This window comes from Nyctibius grandis, chromosome 4 (genome assembly GCF_013368605.1).
Source record: "Nyctibius grandis isolate bNycGra1 chromosome 4, bNycGra1.pri, whole genome shotgun sequence".
Lineage (NCBI taxonomy): Eukaryota > Metazoa > Chordata > Aves > Nyctibiiformes > Nyctibiidae > Nyctibius > Nyctibius grandis.
In genome coordinates, this window is record NC_090661.1 from 16,882,044 (window position 1) to 16,904,668 (window position 22,625).

A 22,625-nucleotide genomic window follows, 5' to 3' on the forward strand; every position below is an offset into this window, starting at 1 on the left:
GACCAAACTGCTGAAGGCAGCACTTTGCCGAACAGGGGGAAGAGGACCGTGTGTTTTGCAAACTCCAGCCTAAACGCTTTATTTCCCCCTCCAACCTGCCCTCCTCCCCATTCCCCCCATATTTAAATCCTTCAAAGCCAGGAAACTGGAGAACTTTCTGTTTGTTGTTGCAAGGTCCTTTCACCGAGTGGGTTTTCCCCCTAGGCATACCTGGCTGTAATTAAATCCCCGGCTCTTTAATCATCTCTTTTGCTGTGCAGAGGAAAAAAAAAAAGCAAGAGGGACAGACTGGTGATAAAATGATATGCAATGTAAATCTCTCCTCCAGGAATCTCTCTCATCTTTTCAGGATCACTCAGTACCAACTTGTCCCTCCAGAAGCTGCACAGCTAGAGGTGGAGTTTGTGTAACAATACGAACTTAAGTGCAGTAAATAAAGCAGATGTCTTATGATTTCTTGATCCTCAGGGTAATAAATATCTACCCCTTTGTCCCACCCAGAGTTTTTGTTTGGTGCATTTTGCTTTGGGTTTTTTTGAGAAAAAGTTCTTAAAGGAAAGCTTCCCCCACCCCCTCCCACGGTTTGAAATCTAAGCATCAGATGTGACTTTAGATACCAACCAGGGACTCCAGGTATTTCACTTGCCTAATCCTCCAGCAGCATTTTCCAAGCCAGATACTATGCCTGGAAGTTCTTCATGCTATTGCACTCGCAACTCCAAAAAAAAAAAAGCCAGAGTCTAGGCCCGCTTCTGCCCATTACGCAAAATTAAATTATTTTAAATTATTATGAAATTAATTATTCTCTAGAGGGAGATTGAATGGCATTTCACACTCCCAGGCATTCACTTGGAGGGAAATTTTGTTCGCATGGCTCCTGAGATGAGAGGACTCTGGAAGCCCAGCCCCGGAGGACAGAGGGATTGCATCCCTGGCGGGCTCTCACACCTCTTGCCTGGAGATCCACTGGCGATCAGATAAAGATGCTTCAAACATATAATGAGGAAGGGAATCTCTGCAATGCAAGATGCCTGGCGCAGAGGTACCCCTCCTGCTGTCTGCCTTTCCCTCCTTATTTCGTTATCTCCTACCCGACTCCTCCTCCCCAACTTATGCTGGCACAGTCCCAGCTCATCAGACAGCTCCATGCTATCAGGGTGCTTCAAGTATCACTGCAGAGCCCTGAATTGCTCGAATTACCCCCCACTTGTCATTTTCATTTCCCCTTCAGCCCTCTCCAGCCTCCATTTTCTAAGCAATGACTTTGTTTCCTCATCAGACAGCTCTTCGTCCCAATGCTATGACACTGCCTTCCTGCACACCCTTCTCTGACCTCGTTTGGCTCTGTCTGGGAAGTGAGCCCCCTTCCCACCTTCCCACCCTCACTGCGCTTAAGCCTGCCCCATGCTTTCCAATATCCTCTGCTATTAGATGATGCTCTTTGCCTAACCACAAACAGTAAATTGGCGCCAGCTCCTGGGCCAGTGCTTCACCCCCAGAGAGCCAGGAAGCCCCCGTTCCCCACGGAGAGGTACTTTCATGGGAACTTTTACAATACATCAGCAGACATATTACTTTGGGCCACTCAGGTCTCCATAAGACACTCAGGTCTCCATAAGACAGGCTGGGAGCAGCAGCAAGGTAACCTGCGTCCTTCCATGCAGGGGTACAAGCAGCAGCAAGGAGATGTACCACCAGTGCTGGGACGAAGGGTGGCCATGCTGTGGGCAGCCAACTCGGTGAAGGGCAGAGGGTGTCGAGGAAGCCCCATGCCATGAGCAGTGGTCATTGGTGCTACATGCATGGTGTTGCAAGGACAAAACCCACCACCAGCACCAGCTGAGCCACTTCATTGCTGGTAAGTGCCATGAACTGTTCCCACATGAACAGAGCTGATGCTCAGCAAGGGAGCAACCAAGAGAAGTGCTCTGGGGAGCAGCCAGACAAAGCCCATGAGGCTTCTGGGCTCCAAAAAACAGCCCTGAATCTGCCTTCCGAACCTGCAGAGATCTCCTCAGGCTGGGCATGGGGCACCTCCCCAGATGTTGGGGTCCTGCGGGGTCATAATGCGGCAAAACAGGACCAAGCATGATGAAATGAGGCTGAGGAGCTCTGTTTGGGATCCCTCAGGAGGGCTGCCTGAATTAGCAGGGCGGCTAACTAACATCCTCCATCTGCAAAGGTGGCAAATGCCTCGCCTCCCGCAAGGTTGGTGTTTCTGTGCTGATCTCCCCACGCAAAGAGCTGTTTGAGATACCGATAACAGAGTACTAGAGTTGCCTACTTAAAATTAGGTGGACTGTTCCAAAGCCATTAAAAATCTCCTCTCTAGGTGTCTGCAGCTGGATTGAACAGGAGGAATGGTGAGAAACAGAGATGTTTACAGTGTATTGGCCACTTCTCGCCACAGCAGGTTAAAGGAGGCTGAGAAGCTGAAAAATTAGGTTAAGCAATTGGAGCATAATAATCTTGGGGTGGGAGAGGAAAGTGGGAAGAGACCATTGCTATTTGAGGCATCCTGGGATTGCGGATTGGGCTGGGAAAGGGGGCTGCAACATCACCTTCTGTGCAAGACGAAGATGATCATTTTGAGAAGACTTCATTAAAAAAATAGAAACTACAATAACACAAAGAAATAATATCACTAAAAATTGCCAAGAATTGGCAGAGCAGGCAATGCTTTTGTCAGCGTATGACTTTCGGGGAAGAGCTAAATAAAGGGCTCAGCTGAGCCTTGCTTGCTGTGCTGTTCCCTGTGCATCTCTGAAGCTGCTTATTGCACGCAACGTGTGCTGGGAGCAGGCGAGACCCTGGGACATGGTGCTGGGCGTAGAAGCCGGCCATGCTGTGCAACCTCCCAGGCACTGTGTTCAGTGTCTACAGGGAGGTTTAAAGTAAACAGGACATTGTTCGATTCTTATTTTCCCCTTCATTTCTGTGACGTCCACTCCCATCTATAAAAGTCCTTAAACACGTCCCATTTTCAGGTCTTGGGAGTGATGCAAATAGGGGGGGGAACATGTTTCTTCTAACAAGAAGGCTCAGAGCAAGTCCAGGAGAATGGAAAAATCCTCATGATGTTTTATGGAAAGGCAAACTAAGGAACAAGAAATCAAAGCTGAGGATCTGGTTGATGAAATTCATTGAAAAGAACATTATATTCCTTATGAATAAAGCTATAATTTACTCAGTGAAGTGGGGAAGGCAGTCAGCAGATATTAATCACCGTTCACCCATCCAGACTGGTGGAATCTGCTTGCACCTTGATCTGCATTTGTATCTCCAGCAGTATCAATTCGCCGTACAGCAGAAACAAATGCACCTGAAATGCCAGTTTAGGCAAGAGGAAGGCACACAAGCAGCTCTGGGGCTCGGCAGGACAGAGCCGGCACACGTTGCATTCCCTGCATACACCTTCCACTGGAGGAACCCCAACAGAACGTAGCCGTAAAACATTAACCCAGTCATTATCTGCAAGAGGTATCTTTGTGTGGTTCTAGCCAGAGACCTGATCTGAAAGTAAAGACACAAATTCTAATGTTTTACAATAATTTAAAAGGCAGATGGTGAGAGTATCGTTTGGACTAGCTGAGGATCTGGCCCTGCATAAACCAGAGCAGTGCTTGGAACTGCCAGTGAGGAAGTGGAAAGAACAAGCAACAAAGCAGAAATCAGTGCTTTGCAAGCTCTCGAGCAAGATGGCTTTGCTGCCATGAGGAATCAGGTGTTCTGGGCTTTTAAAAATTAAAGCACTTTTTTCCCCCTTTCCTTTTGGTGTTCTGACAGCAAAGCCCAATGCACCATCACACAGAAGAGAAGTCTGTACCCTATGACCACTTCACTCCTATATTTCTGATGTCCAGAGTCGTGCGCTGTAGAATATGCATTGCAACACAGACAGAAACTGCACGGGTAGATGAAAGAAAACTGCCTTGGTGACAAAAGCTAGTTTCTGTGCCAAATGTCCCAAGGCAAAGACTCCCCAGCATAGCAGATGCTGCACCTGAGCCTGCAGGCCACAGATGTGTTAGAATGTGGTAATAGGTATGATTGGCCTCTGCGGGATGAAACCCTGTGACTATGGGAAGGGTCAGGTCCCTGGTTAGCACTGACATCTGACTATTCGTTAGGAAGCAGAGTGAATGCTATAATTCCCGTATCTTCCAGGGCTGTATCTATATGTAGGGTGCACTGGCACAGCAGCGCAGGTAACTTTATCTACAGTAGTTTCAACCAAACTAACCTGGAAAACAATAGCAGTGCAGACAGACAGATATCCCAGAAATAACAGCAGTGTCCTGAAGACAGATATCCTAGACTTAACAGCAGTGCCCAAGCTCCATCTAGCAACACGAAGCCACTCCTGCCCCAGCTGTACAGGTGCTATTGCTGCCCATGTTACCTGGCTCGAAACAAGCACACCATAGCCATGCTGCAACCCCAAATTTGGTTTCAGTGTAGACATATATAACAGGGATTTAATGGATATGTCTAAGTCAAGATCACAGTTGTTGGGGAGTCTCTCTACATTCAAAGGGGGAAGAAGGTATCAGAAAGTGAGTTGGCCCCTCTAAAACCTGAGTGATTCCTGCAGATCCTGGTCTAGGAGGCAGCATACAAAGACTAACACAGGAAAAGCCTCTGTTAGCAGTGGAGTTTGGATCAGAAGCATGCTTTGGAAAGCAGCTGGTGATCACCCCACTTGTCATGCTGTTTCCATGCTGTGGAGCAGCAAACTGGTTTTCTTTCTGACAAGATGGGACGGGAGGGTACATCCAGCTGGCAGCAGATATTGAGCTCATAGGACTGAGTGACAGCTAGTCCAAAGCCAGCCTCCCAGGACAGACACAGCAAAGGCATCAGCTCCTCAGCTCCAGCCGGCTTACTCTGCAGGCTCCACTTGCCAATGTATGGCCATGCTCGTCAGCTGCTCTACCAAGGTGCTCAGATTTGGTGAGACAAGAGCAGAGCCCAAGCGACTGGCAACACTATGCCAAAGCCAAATTGCAAGGGAAGGAACTAAAGCTGCCATTTTCCAGATGAGAAGCTCCTCCAGATCCCACAGGAACTCTGTGGCAATGCCCAGGAAATGAAGGCGGATTTAATAACAAGACCACCCTCCTTCAGGATATTGCTTAACTTGCATTCCTACCTTGAGGCTTGCTTATAACCATCTGTTGCTCTTTCTGCAAAATTATTAGCCTCTTCCTCCAAAAGGAAAATTCTGCTATAAACAGGATCTTATTTTTCTGGCCCTGCTACTGCCTGATTCAGTTGATCTTTCCCTTTTACCCATTTTGCAAGTCTGCTAATCACGTACCATTGCCCATCTTTAATTTTTTTAAGTACAAGCTTGCTGTGCTTGTTGCCACACAGCAGAAACAAGTCCTTCCTCGGCACTGAAGGCATCTGTGAAAATGCCAGCAAGACTGTCTACTTACATAAATTTACAGGGTGCTACTAAGTAAATTTAAATCAGCTAACCTGCATCAGTGAAAACTTTAGTCAAGGCACTTAAACTTCAGTGTAAGTTTTGTTCCAAAAACAAGGGTAGCATGTCAGTCCAAAGAAATTTTAGCTCCTGTTGGCAGCTTGAAGACCTGCAAGGAGGGACAAGGGGAAGCAGCTTTCAGGACAGTCCTTGCTCTGATTTCTTCCCATTCCAAGGAACAGAATAAATTTGGAGTCACTTGTATTTTTTGAAGCCAAGTGCCACATGGCAGAGCTAGGATTTGCCTGTCAATGTTACGCCTGGATTTGGGAGAGCACATGTCAAAAAGGTAGCAACTTAGATAGCTATGTGGCAAGAGGGGGACTTCCGCTTCACTTACCATTTGAAGGACACCAAAATATGACATCAGGTATCCAGTCTCCACTGCTTCCAAGCCAAAGAAATCCATAGAGATGATGGAAAACATAATCAGGAACAAACCTAGAGGGAGGGTTAATGAAAAGCGTACATCAATATACTTGCACTGCATATAGATGACCAGACCCTGCTCCCAATCACCCCCAGTATGAGTCAGTAGCTCTCCCTGGGGTTACCAGGACTGAATATAAACATGAGCAGAATCCTATTCAAAGTCAGTGTAGTAATTTAATCTTTAAATGTTGACTTTTTTTTATCCCTCTCACTTTCATCTTTAAAATAATGTGACTACGTAGGCTGTAGATTCAGCTGTTTATTATAAACTGGTAAATATTTGTATCACCGAAGCCAGACTAACCATTAAGGCAGCGAGAAAACATTTGTTCAGACAAGACTGTAACCATAAATATAATCTGATTGGATTCGTTGCCCCTTTTGCCTGACTTTAGATTTTCACCATGGGGAACACTGCCTGGGAAACAACCTGGTGACATCAGCCTAAATACAGCAGTTTCACTGCGCACCTCAGCAGTGATGTTGGTGGCATGTGAAATCTCTCACTCTCCCAGACCGATAGCGGTGTCGACACAAGCAGTTGGGAAAGTACAGGCAGAAACAGCACAGGCTAGGTCTGCTTTTCAGTTAAGGCAATTTCTGGAAAGCATAACAGAAAATGCCCACTCACTTAATCTCACATGAAAATACAATAGTGTGCATTTCCCCCAGTGCCAAACATACACAAATACAGACGCATGTACACATGCTCCCATCGTACACAAAGTGCCATCAAATTAAAAATAATATGACAAAACATTGTTCTCAGTATGGGGTAGGAGGCTGCTGCCTCCTCTAATGTCTTGTGCACCTCACATGGATCAAGACAGTAGGAAACTAGGGCACTCTGCACATGATATCCCCACAATATGCCCATTGGAGAGCACTGATCCTGCTGGAGAGAGGAGGAGAGAGCAGATGACCTTTAAGGGTCCTGCTCTTCCTTGTAGGATCCTCCGAGGTACAAAGACTGGGTAAATAGGGAGCTGCGGTACTCTCTTTCCTGAAGAAAACAGAGCCCAGGAGGCAACATGTGAGGACTGAGAAGACAGCTTGTGGCCTGGCAAAGTGAGTCACTAACCCCACGGCATGGGAAGGATTTGCTGGCACTTCCCAGAAGCACAAGGAGAGCGATCCCAAGTTGCTGACTAAAATGCTGTGGAAGACTCGCACCCTAATGAGCCAATGCAACTCCACCGCATCCAGCAGCCCCCATGGCACTCCTACCAGTGGAGCACCTGCAGCGACGAGGACCTCTCTCCAAGCACCCCAACCCTTTGCCTTGAGGGACCACCACCCTCCCACCCCAGGACCTGCCACAAAGCCTTCCTGAACCCCACAAGAGACGCCTCTTCCCCCCTTAATGGGGTTAGATGCACCCCAGCTGACTCCATGGTGTTGGGGGAGAGAGATGGGGGGCAGGAAGGATGTCCTGCCCCTCTACTCTCTGGATATTTGGAGAAGGTGCCGGGGAGCTGGGGCGCATGAAGATTTATGGCTTCACCACACCCCTCCGCAGAGAGCACCCTGTCGTTATCCAGTTACTTTGAAATCTCTCTTAGCTCAAGCTAGCTAAAGGTAACATGCAAATAACAGTATTTACTCACAACATCCAAACTAGGCAACAGACTTGCACATGTTTATAAAAGGCACACGTGAAGAAATGAAAGAAAAAACACACTTCGTTTCACTTGAGGGAAGATTAGATCGAAGCGGGCACTCACCCTTCATCCTGCTACCCCGCTGCAGGTACCACTTAGGAGGGGCTCAACCTTCCTACATACCTGATGCTTCTTCCTGGTACCACGCGCCAGCTTCTACAGCTCCTCTCCCCTTTGAAGTCCCTCACTGAGTTAAGGCAGATTTAGAACTTTCTCCTCCAAACGAGCTGATTTCATTCAGAGCAGGGGGATAGGCTGTGTTCTTTAATTAGCGTTACACATTGCATGGCTCCCCTGGAGATGCAAAGGTCTCTTCTTTAGATGGGTGTCACCCCCTCCACCTGCATGGTCATTTAAAGATGCCTGGACAAGGGAGACACCTTGCTCCCTCCTCTTTCAGCGACCAAGAGGGTCTTTCCCACTGGCAACACATTTCTTGGTGAAACCCGCAAGGCGAGCCAAAAGATTTTATGCTCATTGGAACAAATATTTCTTACAAAGATCTCAGCAGGTCCCATCTGGGTAGGCTGCAGGCCAGCTGAATACAGCCATGTGAGTAATGTACCCAGCCTGGGGAGGACTCACTGGGGTGGTGGGTCCCCAGGCTCTTCTGCGGACACCAAAACCCCGTGCAAGAGCTGCCTGGATAAGCCTCAATCCACACTGTGAGGCTCAGGTTTTCAACAGGAAAAAAATAGAAAATAGCAAAAAATATCCTCGAAAACCTTGCCTTTTTGGGGGGAGGGTGAAATCCTCACAAAAATCTAGCACCAGAGGGGTAAGTAAGGTTATGTAGCAGAAGGCAAGTAAATGGTTTGTGAGATGAGATAAAGACGAGGCAAAGCACCGACGAGACACAGAAATACAAACCGTATTTTCAAAAAAAAAGACATGACGTTTCTAAAAGCAGCCCGTGGCTTTGGGAGGGCCAATCCTTACCAAGAGCCGGCGTGAAAAGGTGAGCGCAGCCTCTGGGAGCCCATCTCAGCCCTCCTGTTCTGGATTGCAAATGTGATGGGATGCAGAGCCCCAGGGCGCACTGCAAAATCCTGCTCTGCGTGTGAAAGAAAATCCCTTTAAAAATGGGATGCGAGCGCTAAAGCAATCGCGTTGACACCAGGTTTTCCAAAGGGATTAGGCATCCAAAGATTCACACAAGCAGCTATTTATCAGTATTTTCAAGGCCCTGGTAATTTCTGGTCAGTAAAAGGTATGTTTGACATTTTTATCCCCGTGTTTTATTTTCTGTCTCTTATCTACCGCAACGCAATGAGGCTTGCTTTTCCCAGGTCAGTTGAGGATGTAATTTGGCCACGCTGGAGCGGTCTGCTGCCCATCCATCCCTGGCAGCTACCCTCCTGCAAGAGTCACAGAGCCCGTGTCTCTGCTTTTATGCAACACAGGGAGGAGGTTCCCAGCCCTGCAGCCCTCCCAGAGAGGCTCTTTCAGTCTCAAACAAGCTAATTTTAGACAACAATAAGATCCGTAAGGAAGAGAAGATTTTCTTCTGTGTATATCACAAACTTGTTTACAAAGTAAATAGAGAAAGGTCTGTAATTTGGGTGACCTAATTAATGATACAGTTGCAGCCAGGAGATGAAAGGTAAATGAGCTCATGAGGAGCTCAGCCTCCAGCTGTGAGCTCCAGAGAAGTAGGTGATGGACAAATCCCCTTTCAGCTGCCATCGTATGGTCAGTAACCTTAAGAGAGACCTACAAAGAGAAGTCGCTAGGATTTTAATCACCCCTCACTGTAGTGCAAGTGCTATACTTGTAGCAGGAATGCCTCAGGTGAAGCCATTCCTACTCTCACCAAAATACTCCCAGCCATTTCAGTGACAGACTATCAGCCCATGTCCTGCCTCAAACCTCAGCTTCACTGTCTCCATCCTCTTTGCCTAGAAGTTCCCTTGCAGTTTTGGGGCAGGAGATGTTTATTTTGGTTGGGTGCATGTTCTTGCTGTGCACAGGAAAAGAAGAACATCTTCTGCAACAGGGAGGACTTTGCATTTCAGCAGGGATGACTAAAACAAAGTGCATCTCGCCCGGCCTTTGGAAAAAGGAGAACGCACAGGAAATTACTGTGCAGATTGCACATGGATGCAGTCTCAGGCATTTTTAAACAGAAATGAATGCTACTTTAAGCTGAGAAATAAGCCAGAATCAGCAAAGAAAACCCTCTTAAAACATTACTTGACTATCTTGTTCTGTGAAATGCTGTCATTTTATAAACATTTTCTAAAACACAGTTTTAAAAGTTTAATTTCGTAAGAACCAAAACAGTGCACTATTAGGGCAAGCCAGGAATCCATCGAGACTGTATCCTGTCTCCAGTGGTGGAGGTAGGACCAACTGGCATCACTGATCTCAGCCAATGCCAGCTACACACAAAAAGAAAAAAAGAAAAAAAAAATCAGAAGTCCTTTACTGCCCCGCATGCTATTCTAGAGCTCCAGTTGGACTTGTTCTCCCAGAGCCTTCGCAAGGAATAACAGACGAACCTGGCCAAGCCCAGAAATGCCATCCCTTTCTGACTGAGCCACTCTCCACAGCCAAATCTACTTTCATTTGTAAACTGAATTTACAGTTTACAAATGAGAATTTACTTTGTAAATTATGTTTCATGTTATTTAAACTTCTAGGGATTCTCCACATGCAGATGAATTGGAAAAAGATGCAAAGTATAAAAGCTAAGGTGCCTTAAATCCTCTCTTAGGATTCCTGTTTGGAAGTGCCTTAGTTTGTTCAGATGCATGATGTGCACATGTTTTAACATGCACAAAATTCAATCCTTGAAACCGTAATTAAGAGAAACTGCACTTTTAGGTTTGACTGGGAAAAGAACAGTGAAGGCTCTCTGAGCGGAAGGGTAGAGAGCATCACCCTGTCCTTACATTACCACTAACAAGGCTGACATGCTGGCTTGTCTCTAGACGAGCCGGGGGGAAAGAAACTAGAGGGCAGGCAAAATTAAAGATTATTAAATTCTGGTCAAGGATATGTATAACCAGGCAAATTGGGAGACATGAACCGTGCCAGGACAGCAACTGACTCAAAGGGAGCAGGGAAACAGGCAGGTTTGGGATGGGTCTGAGGTGACAGCGGGTTCCTACCATGACACAAAAAACCAAGCAGAACATATAAAGAAGAGACCAAGCACCATCTACGTGCAAGGGAAGAAACGTGATGTGGCTCCCCTGCATGCAGCCAACATGAGCAGCCACAGCCTCTCGTCCAGCAGTAGTTTTACTTGTTGGGAAAAAGGTTAAGGTACACATACCCCTTAAAATCATTAAGTAAAATCAGGAAGGACCTCAGTGTTTCTGGCAGAGTACAAATGATTTTCCTCTGCTCTGAAGAGGTTACAGCCTAAACAGAAATGACAGACAAGAGGAAAAAACATTTACAGCCAGGGGGATGGAGTAGAGAGATTAAGTGATTTGCCAAAAGTTGCTGAAGCAGCCTGTGACACGTAGTCTGTTTTACATTAAGTCACAGTGTTTTGACCCTATGTAGCTGAGGGCATATGAAAGCATCCAGCACTGAGTTAGGAGCTGAATCCTCACTGGTCTGTGATCAAACGCAACGTGCTTTCAGTAACTTGAGACAAGCCTAGTCTACAGTGTATGTCATCTTATTTTAAATACATCAGCAATCACGGGTAACGGGTGAGATTTACCTATGGGAAGTCCAGCAAAGACCTTGACTATGAAAACTTCCATCACTCCTGGAAACTTCATCAGGCGCAGGATTTCTCTGATGCTAAACACGCTGCCAGACTGTGATGTGCCTACAGAAGATGACATACTGATTAATACTCTATTTATACAGGTTAGAGGCAGGAAGCACGAAATTCTGAGACTGTCTGCTCAGGTTTACCACCACCTTTCTGAAAAGGCACATCTCTGCAGCACCAGCTTTCTGCCGACGGCAGGAGCTTGGAAGCTGGTGCCAGGTCTGCATGCAGAGGACCCCTGTGAGACAGCGGGGTTGCCTCCCGTGCCAAGCCAAACTAACCCCAGTGAGGGGTCCACATTCACCTTTTCTGAGATGTATGGCAAGCACTGAGCTGGAAGCCTGCAATGCTGCATGGCAGAGTGGTCAACAGGTGGGGAATAATACTCTTCCACAAGCACAGCTTAGGCATTAAAGTGTTTTGAGTATCTCCGGAGGAGACTCCACCACCTCCCTGGGCAGCCTGTTCCAGTGCTCTGTCACCCTCAAAGTAAAGAAGTTTTTCCTCATATTTACATGGAACTTCCCATATTTCAGCTTGTTCCCATTTCCCCTTGTCCTGTCATTGGGCACCACTGAGAAGAGTCTGGCCCCATCCTCTTGGCACTTGCCCCTAAGGTATTTGTAAGTAAGTATAAATATACATAAGTATATAGTATTTGTAAGTATAAATGTATACATATATATAAAAGTATAAATACATATATTCATGTGCTATTTATCAGAAACACTAAATACTTACTGTGCTCCGTCACACAATGGTCTGACTTTGGTTTAGCCTGCAAAGGGATCCAAACCATTGCTATCACAGTATTTACGACATTTCCCACCAGCCCAACATATGTAGGAACAAAAACGCTGCAAACAGAAAAAATACAGGTAAGTGGATAAATATCTTCTTAAACAAGAAATTTATACCTCCATCCTGCAAAGGCTTGGACACTTGGGTGAGGAACAATCCCCTTGAAGTTGCTGTACATAATCTTATAATAGAACTCACACCCTTTCATGGAGGCTTTGGATATGACCACAGTTTGAAATTTCACCAAAAGATGGCTATTGCCATCAAGATAGTTTATCATTTGAATTAATAATAGGGTATAATACAATGCTTTTAAATCTGCAAGCGTCAGGGGAAAAGAGCCCCTCTCGGTTTAATGAAGCTTAGAAATCTTCCCACGGAAAGCACAGCATCTGCTTGTTAGGATCCATCTAATTCCCCATCTAATCCCCAGCTTCATTCACCTAAGTATCATCTCACTCCTTGAAATTTCTCATCGAAATCAAATGAAGTTAAGGAAAGTGAAGAAAGTATTCAAGATGATTAAGGATGGTAGAATACAGCCCAGCCTACAACCAGAACTGAAACCACCAGAGATACAATACCACTTGAAAAGGAGCCGCTAAAAATAACAAACATGATTTACAAAACCTTCTGAGGAGGTGAGTAAACAGCACTTAGATTGATGCACCTACTTTTCCCCGAAGGTGCCCAAAACCAAATCAACACCCCTTCAACTGTCCATCAGAGCCCCAAACGCTGGATCTTTAACAGAAGTGGGACAACATCCTTAGATGTAGACACAGTGAACAGCAATTATTAACAGTAGTTGAACAATGATAAAAAGGAACAATTGCCACTTATCTAAAAAACCCAAACACAAACCACAGTAAAAGTCAATAGAGTCAATAATAAGCCCTCAATTATCACTGTCCTCTTAAAAGAGAAGATTAGGAAATGACTCCTCATAGTCTTTAAGGGCATATGGGAAGATTTCAGACTCTGAAAGGCTTTAACTCTGCCAAACACAGGTGGAGCAAGGTCCAGGGTTGCAAGACTGAAACTCAGGAGAGTCGAGCTGAAAACAAAGGGAGAAGCATGTTTTGCTTTTAACAGTGAGAGCAATTACCCACTAAACCAGCTCATTAAAAGCGTTCCCCATCACGGGAACCCTGTTAGTTGAAGGGTTTCATAAAACATGTGCTTAAAACCTACCACAGGATGCAGGTTTGAGGTGGGAAAGTCCAGCAGAAATGCCAAAGGCTGGTGTCACAGAGGGCACAAGACTAAGTGACCATCATTGTGCCTTGGGGGCACACGTATTCCCACTAATAGCAACGGCAAAAATCCCAGCTGAATATTTTAATTCTCATTAATTATTATTAACAACAACAAAGTCAGATAATATCTTCCTGCAAATGGACTTAGTGCAGTAATTTAGACCTGCTGCCTTCCATCCGCCAAGCTGTTCCACTAATTACCCTGGACCACAAAATTAGTCATTTACTAGATCGCTATTTTTTACTTTTAGTGCAGCAGATTGCCACTTTCAGATTTAAAATTATCTGCCAAAAAGTTCCCAAACCACTGAAATCAACTCTGTGGACCCAAATTTTTATTCAAGAAATCCGGAAGTTCTACTTTGCATTGCAACATAAAGTAAATTTATTAATAAAATAGAAAGGACAAAATAATCCAAATAAGTAGCTGCAGCTGGCTTAATGTTTATTGGCACTTCTATATTTCAAGCTTTCATTCCGATGTGGAAAAAGCGCATCACAAACATTTTCACTGGACAGCAAAACTTCCTTTCCAGTTCTATTTTTCCTATGTTTTACTCTTCAGATCCAGTGGCCGCTTCTGGACAGCGGCGGCAGCAGCGACAGCGGCGGCAGCGACTTGAGGTTAGTGCGGGGGCGAGGGCGACATTGGGCTTAACCGGGCGGTTTTCGTACTCTGGGCCCCCCCCCGAGCCCCCCGCGAGCATCAGCCCCAAGCTGCTCCCCCCCCCACCCCGGACCCGGAAGTTCCCAGCAACGAATCAGGAGAGGAGGGGGCGTAGCCGGAGGCACCGCGGGCTATTTAAGCGATTTCAACGCACCACCCCCTGTGATCGGGTGATAAAAAGCCTCCTGGAGGGCAGGGACTAGTCCCTGGCCAGAAGGGAGAGGGAGACTCAGCAGTGACTGGGTGTGTCCCAGGGCAGGAGAGACGGCAGCAGTTTGCAGCTCGTTGGGGAGGGCGCTGACTCCCTCCCAGTGCACGAGGCGAGGAAGGTGCCAAGGAGCTGTGAACCAGGGGTGTCACCAACAGGTATTTCCCAGTTCAGTGGAAGAACAATGGTATATACCCGGCGGAAGAAGACCAAAATGGATGTGGGAACCCAGACAGAGCTCCCACGGAAGGAGGCGATGGTGCAGGTCGCAGGCTGCAGGGAATGCTACAGCGTCTCTGTGGTGACAGGGGGCTGTGTGCGCTGTGAGCAGGTAGATGATCTGCTCGGCCGAGCAGCACAGATGCAAAGCCAGGTTGAAAGGCTTCAAGCCATAGTAGAAAGGCTTAGGAGCATTCGGGAGGCTGAAATGGAGATAGACTGGTGGAGCCAGGCTCTGCCTTCCCTGCAACAAAAATGGGAGCACCTGCCGGAGAGCTCCCAGGATCGAGGGACAACTGTACTCTGCCCCTCTCAGGTGGAAAACAATAACCTAGAGGAGAGGAGTGAGTGGAGGCAAGTCTATGGCCATGGCAATAGGCGAGTGCCCTCCTTGCCTACCTTGCCTCCACAGGTGCCTCTGAGCAATAGATATGAAGCCCTAGTGGAATACAGCCGGTCCAATGGGGATGTGGTGGAGAGGCAACCTATATCAGAGGTCCCACCACAGTCAGAAAAACCTGACAGGTGTATAGCTACCTCCTCCACAAGGAAGAAGAGAAGAGTTTTAGTGGTTGGAGACTCCTTCCTAAAGGGATCTGAGGGCCCAATATGCAGAGCTGACCCCCATCACAGGGAGGTCTGCAGTCTGCCTGAAGCCTGAATCAGGGATATCACCAGGCAACTCCCCAACCTGGTGAAGGCCACAGACTACTACCCCCTGCTGATCTTCCAGACAGGTGGGGAAGAAGCTGCATCCCGTAGTCTGAGGGGGATGAAGAAAGACTACAAGGCCCTAGGACGGTTGGTGAAAAGAGTCTGGGGCAAAGTTGTTTTCTCCTCCCTCCTTCCATTTTCAGGTGATGACGTGGGATGGAATAGTAGGATTCTCTCTATTAATGCCTGGCTACGAGACTGGTGCTACAGGCAGGGCTTTGGGTTCTTTGATAATGGCTGGTTTTATAAGACAACAGGCGTGACAGTAATACATGGGAAAGGTTTATGTCGTAGGGGCAAAAGGGTTCTGGGACAGGAATTAGCAGGGCTCATTCGGAGAGCTTTAAACTAGATTTGAAGGGGGATGGGGTAGTAGCTGGGCTTGCACCACTGGGGCAACGCTCTAGTGTTGAGGTAGACCAGGAGGCCTCCCATCCCCCTGGGGTGAAATCGGTGTGCTCAGCTCGCTCCCTGAAATGCCTGTACACCAATGCGCGCAGCATGGGGAATAAACAGGAGGAGCTGGAAATCCGTGTTCGGTCAGGGGGCTACGATCTAGTGGCAATTACAGAGACTTGGTGGGACGCCTCGCATGACTGTAATGTGGTCATGGATGGCTATGTCCTGTTCAGGAAAGACAGGCCGCTAAGGAGAGGTGGTGGAGTTGCTCTTTATGTGAGTGAGCAGCTAGAATGTATCGAGTTCTGTCCAGGGGCGGATCAGGAGCGAGTTGAGAGTTTGTGGGTGCGAATTAAGGGGCAGGCTGGCAGGGGTGATACTGTTGTGGGTCTCTATTACAGGCCACCAGATCAGGATGAGGAGGGTGATGAGGCCTTCTACAGGCAGCTGAGAGCAGTCTCTCAATTACAGGGCCTGGTTGTCCTGGGGGATTTCAACTACCCTGATATTTGCTGGGAGGCCTACTCAGCCAGCCATCCTCAGTCCAGGAGGTTCCTCCAGTGCATTGATGATAACTTTCTGATGCAAATGGTGGATGAGCCAACTAGGAGAGGAGCGTTGCTGGATCTTATCCTCACTAACAAGGAGGGTCTGGTTGAAGCAGTGAAGGTTGAGGGCAGCCTTGGTTGTAGTGACCATGAGATGGTAGAGTTCAGGATCTCATGTGGCAGGAACAGAATAGCTAGCAGAATCACAACCCTGAACTTCAGGAGGGCCAACTTTGGCCTTTTCAAGCAATTGCTAGGGGAAATCCCATGGGACAGGGTACTAGAAGGTAAGGGGGCCCAAGATAGTTGGTTAGCATTCAAGGACTACTTCTTCCGAGCTCAAGATCAGAGCATCCCAGCAGGTAGGAAGTCAAGGAAGGGTACCAGGAGACCTGCATGGTTGAACAGGGAACTGCTGGGCAAACTCAAGTGGAAGAAGAGGGTGTACAGATCATGGAAGGAGGGGCTGGCCACTTGGGAGGAATATAAGTCTGTTGTCAGAGGATGTAGGGAGGCAACTAGGAAAGCTAAGGCCTCCTTGGAATTAAACCTTGCAAGAGAGGTCAAGGACAACAGAAAGGGCTTCTTCAAATACATTGCAGGTAAAACCAACACTAGAGGCAATGTAGGCCCACTGATGAATGAGGTGGGGGCCCTGGAGACAGAGGATAAAAAGAAGGCGGAGTTACTGAATGCCTTCTTTGCCTCTGTCTATACTGCTGGAGGCTGTCCTGAGGAGCCCCGGACCCCTGAGGCCTCAGAAGAAGTCAGGATAGAGGAGGAATCTGTCTTGGTGGATGAGGGCTGGGTCAGGGACCAATTAAGCAACCTGGACGTCCATAAATCCATGGGCCCTGATGGGATGCACCCGCGGGTGCTGAGGGAGCTGGCGGAAGTCATTGCTAGGCCACTCTCCATCATCTTTGCTAAGTCGTGGGCAACGGGAGAGGTGCCTGAGGACTGGAGGAAAGCGAATGTCACTCCAGTCTTCAAAAAGGGCAAGAAGGAGGACCCGGGTAACTATAGACCGGTCAGCCTCACCTCCATCCCCGGAAAGGTGATGGAACAACTTGTTCTTGATGCTGTCTCTAGGCACATCAAGGATAGGGGGATCATTAGGGGCACTCAGCATGGCTTCACCAAGGGGAAGTCATGCTTAACCAACTTGATAGCCTTTTATGAGGACATAACCCAGTGGACAGATGATGGTAAAGCTGTGGATGTGGTCTATCTTGATTTCAGTAAAGCGTTTGACACGGTCTCCCACAGCATCCTCGCAGCTAAACTGGGGAAGTGTAGTCTGGATGATCGGGTAGTGAGGTGGATTGTGAACTGGCTGAAGGAAAGAAGCCAGAGAGTGGTGGTCAATGGGACAGAGTCCAGTTGGAGGCCTGTGTCTAGCGGAGTCCCTCAAGGGTCAGTACTGGGACCAGTACTATTCAATATATTCATTAATGACTTGGATGAGGGAATAGAGTGCACTGTCAGCAAGTTCGCTGATGACACAAAACTGGGAGGAGTGGCTGATGCACCGGAAGGCTGCGCTGCCATTCAGAGGGACCTAGACAGGCTGGAGAGTTGGGCGGGGAGAAATTTAATGAAATATAACAAGGGCAAGTGTAGAGTCCTGCATCTGGGCAAGAACAACCCCATGTACCAGTACAAGTTGGGGACAGACCTGTTGGAGACCAGCGTAGGGGAAAGGGACCTGGGGGTCCTAGTGGACAGCAGGATGACCATGAGCCAGCAGTGTGCCCTTGTGGCCAAGAAGGCCAATGGCATCCTGGGGTGTATTAGAAGGGGTGTGGTTAGCAGGTCGAGAGAGGTTCTCCTCCCCCTCTACTCTGCCCTGGTGAGGGCGCATCTGGAATATTGTGTCCAGTTCTGGGCCCCTCAGTTCAAGAAGGACAGGGAACTGCTAGAGAGAGTCCAGTGCAGAGCCACGAAGATGATTAAGGGAGTGGAACATCTCCCTTCTGAGGAGAGGCTGAGGGAGCTGGGTCTCTTTAGCTTAGAGAAGAGGAGACTGAGGGGTGACCTCATTAATGTTTATAAATATGTAAAGGGCAAGTGTCATGAGGATGGAGCCAGGCTCTTCTCAGTGACATCCCTTGACAGGACAAGGGGCAATGGGTGCAAGCTGGAACACAGGAGGTTCCGCATAAATATGAGGAAAAACTTCTTTACGGTGAGGGTGACCGAACACTGGAACAGGCTGCCCAGAGAGGTTGTGGAGTCTCCTTTTCTGGAGACATTCAAAACCCGCCTGGATGCGTTCCTGTGTGATATGGTCTAGGCAATCCTGCTCCGGCAGGGGGATTGGACTAGATGATCTTTCGAGGTCCCTTCCAATCCCTAACATTCTGTGATTCTGTGTGATTCCAAGAAGAACTACAGCAAGCAATGAGGGAAGGATCCCCCTATAAAACTAGGAAGCAAACGATGCGTTACTTCACTGCAAGCATACGACTGATAATTCATTTCTGTGAAAGGGAGAGAAGAACTTTGACATTTTACATATTTAGAAAAACCCAGGCTTGCCATAATGTATTTGTGGCATTTTTTATAGCTGGACTCTGAAATGAGAGAAATCCAGTATAATATGGAGCTCAAAATCATGTTTCCCAGACAAGCTTGAAGGGCTCAAAATAATCTGAAAATCCCTTTTCTTAACCACAGCTTTCTGTAAGTACTTCATCTTTCTCCACATATTATTATTCCTTGATGGAAAAGTGATGAAGGTACGCCCCCAGGTTAGCTACTCCGCTATCTCATCCTTTCGTCAGGGACAAACTCTGGAACTGGACATAACGCATCCGTGTCCGGGAAACTACCTCTTGCATTTGTTTGCCCGTTTAAGGAAGATGAAGTGAAACCAAAGGTCATAAAAACACCATATCGACACAGCAGGTCATTACTTTTTTTCAGATGTATTTTCATTTCCTTTTTTTCTGATGTTGCCCTTACAACCCCTGAATTAGGCATGACACCTCCTGTGCCATCCCTCTGGTGCGGCATCAGTGGGACGCATCCTCCCACTCCTACTGTGAAAGGCTGTTCTACAAAGCAGCAGCACAGGGCAGCTTTCCTGACACATCATCACCTCTGAACGCCCCGTGAGGATTGCTTTGGGGCTTGGGTAGGTGAGGGACAGCAGCACACGTTGCCTTTTGCTGTTATATGAAGACACGCAAATATTTACACTGTCATGTAATGCTCCATGACAGGGCTACAAAGATGATCAGTGGACTGGAGCATCTCTCTTACGAGGAGAGGCTGAGGGAGCTGGGTCTCTTTAGCCTGGAGAAGAGAAGACTGAGAGGGGATCTTATCAATACTTAATAATACCTTAGGGGTGGGTGCCAAGAGGATGGGGCCAGACTCTTCTCAGCGGTGCCCAGTGACAGGACAAGGGGCAATGGGCACAAACTGAAATATGGGAAGTTCCATGTAAATATGAGGAGGAATTTCTTTACTTTGAGGGTGACAGGGCACTGGAACAGGCTGCCCAGGGAGGTTGTGAAGTCTCCTTCTCTGGAGATATTCAAAACCTTCCTGGACGCGACTCTGTGCAATGTGCTCTAGGGGAACCTGCTTTGGCAGGGGGGTGGACTAGCTGATCTCCAGTGGTCCCTTCCAACCCTAACCATTCTGTGATTCTGTAAAGGGACATGAGTGCTAAAACCAGCGTGCATGTGTTGTATCATTATTTCTGGCGGCAGGGAAGACAAACGCCAGTGGGTTGAGCTGACAGTATTCTTGCAACAATGCTGATAGGAGACCAAAGGCCAACACATTTGCTGGGGAAACTGGTGAAGTGGCAATGATGCTGCCGGATCCTCAGCTAGAGCTGCTCTGTGTCACCAGCACTGGGGAAAACTCTACCCACACTCTTGGATGCCGCTGGGAGATGAGCTGCAGCCTTGCAGTGGTGGGTGGGAAGGAGGTGGTGGCGGTTTGGAGGAGTCCAGCAAGCAGCAGGAAGGCAGAGGAGGGTTTGCACCCCAAAACAGCCCTAAGGAATAGCGCTTTGGCAAGGGGTAGGGTGATGCTATTGCCACCAGCAGAGAAAACAGCTGGGGTTTAGCACTGATAATCCCTCTGCTGTGCTCACTGGACCCTTTGCTGCACACTAAGGAAGTGGAGAACCCAGGGCTAAGCTGTTGCTCTTATTTCTTACCGGTCTGATGAGGAATAAGTGGTACAAACCAGAACAGCTAAGCTAAAGGCGAGACACCCTGACCCCTTAGTGGAGCCGAAGGATGCAGGTAGGAATGATGGCTGGGTTGGCAGCTCCTGCTGCTCAAGACTTGGCTTGCGGGCACTCGTCTTTTTTTTTTTAAGATTTAAGCATGAAATCTCTTCTCTGCTGATATCAGCAGGAGTCCTTCCACATTCAATTTTGCCTATTTGGTTTATCAGGAGGAAGTTTCACCAGGAAGGGACGCGGTGGCACTATTAAGACAAATGAGGCACATTAAGCAGGTTGTTCCCGCGGGATCTTTTCCCATCCTCTTCCTCTTCCTGCCCTCCCTTTCAACCCTCCTGGCTGTCCACAAACCAAATGTGGAGCCAGAGTGAGCCCTGCCAAAACCAGCAGCAGATTTCCTGAGCGGGGCGGAAGAACAAAGGACGCGGGCAAGACTAAGACAATTTAATTAAAGGGAGCAAAAGGGCGCAGCAGCTTTGACAGCTGAGATCATTGTGCGGCCTCTTTCAGCTTCTCGCTGATTAATAAAGGTTAAAAGCCTTTACCATCCTGGGCTTTATGGTCAAAATAACTCAGGTAACTTTATCTGTGTACTTCAGTGTGCTTATAATTCCTTTGCTTCTCTTGCCTCTGGAGAGAGAGTCCCTTGCTGACCTTTGCCAGTAGCCTTCCTTGCTTTTCTGCTAGCAAAGCCCCTCTCAGGCTGTCAGCTAAGACCACAGCTGCCCGCTCTTCTTCGTGTGTTTCCAGCCTTGCTGTGAAAGGGAGGAACAAAATGCATCGCCTTGTCCTGCACGGGATTGACGTGCCCCAGGGTCCTGCTGCCAGGAGGGTGCAGAGCAACCGCCTGCAGAGAGCAAACAGCCAAACTTGGAGGAGGACTAGTTTTTCCTAGTTTTTGCCAACAGGAGCAGCCTCAGCTTGCCCTAACTTAAAGCTTTCAGAGAAATAAGAAGAAAACATGAGCAGAGGGACCTAGAGGCCAGCAGCCCATAACATTAGCCAAACACTGCTTAACAACATAACAAAAGCCTCTTCTTTTCATTTTGCTGAGGCCACTAGGCAAGTGTGGTTGATGCATTAAAAGCATCCATTAAAAGAGTTTTAAAGGGTTTCAAAAAGTGGGATGGTGAGCCCAGGGTACACTTGCCACAGGACTGATGGTGTGGCCAGGTACAAGTCTCACTTGGTAGCCTGCAGCCGTGGATAAGGGACAAGTGGCTGACAGCTAGGATTGCCCATCTGGAAACTCCATCCTTACTGTTGGTGGGAAAGCAGAATTGATGATGAAACCATTAATAGTAATGTTGTGGTAAACAGATTATACACAAAGAAAATATTAGCATTCAAAGCCATCTGGAGTAGGGCTGCATTTCTTCCCATCGAATGCTTAAGTAGCCTCTGTATTTACCTGCAGGTAACTAAATCCCAACATGCACCATGCTTCCCAGGTGAGGCAACCCGCACCCGTGAGGGTCAATTGGTACGAGGCAAACAAGCACAATCAGGGTTCAGTTTCTGAATCAAGACATGACACAGTAACACAGGTGATAGCAAGGGCTCCCAGAGGCTCTCCAGCTCCTGGAAGTGATTTCTTGTGGCTCTGCTCTAAGTGTCGCATGCCCCTGAAGTCAGAGGTGACGCGTCAGAAAAATCTGGTGAAGTTTACAGCAAATGCAGCTCTTGGAAAGCAGAGCCTGGCCAAACAAGTACGTGTGGGTGTATATACACACATATATATGTACAAACACATGTGCAGAGCATTTCCCAGTATCTTCGAAGCAATGCTTTCAGCAAATCTTCCATGAAAAATTCAGTCCCGCAAAGGCGCGCACACCATGCGGAGATCAGGCAGTGGCACAGGAGCAGGAGAGAGGCCACTGACCAGTCATTTGCAGGCAGGTCATATTTTCAGCTCGCAGATGAGGGCTCCCCACTAGTACCTGCCAGTTGCAGCCCCCAAGCAGTGCCGAGGAGGGATGGGCGCTGGAGCCTCCTGCTTCCACCAAGGAAAGCTACAACAAACCAATACGGGATAGAGTTGCTCTGACCTTGGAGGGGTGCAATTCCCATCTTTGGTTTCCTGCCTGAAAAGGCTGGGACAGACCCATGAAGGTACCTAGGGGTTGCTGCCAGCCAGGAGGCTGCATTCAGGCTGTGTGTGCCAGGAGATGGTATCAATCGTTTTCTGATTCGCATTCCAGCCACAGAGCCCTGCTCTGTAAAGCCCAGGAGAAAAACGCACGTGTGGAATTGCACAATTAAATGTTGCATCAATAC

General features: G+C 47.8%; 1 protein-coding gene across 1 annotated transcript in view; it reads right to left on the reverse strand.

Annotated features, from left to right (window-relative positions):
* The window catches only part of SLC22A18 (solute carrier family 22 member 18), a 72,554-nt gene that overhangs the window by 13,275 nt on the left and 36,654 nt on the right, over positions 1-22,625 (reverse strand). The window contains exons 5-7 of the mRNA XM_068399418.1: positions 12,062-12,177; positions 11,264-11,374; positions 5,832-5,932 (exon numbers count right to left, since the gene is read on the reverse strand). Coding sequence (XP_068255519.1) covers positions 5,832-5,932; positions 11,264-11,374; positions 12,062-12,177 — 328 coding nt within the window. The remainder of the gene's footprint in view (positions 1-5,831; positions 5,933-11,263; positions 11,375-12,061; positions 12,178-22,625) is intronic.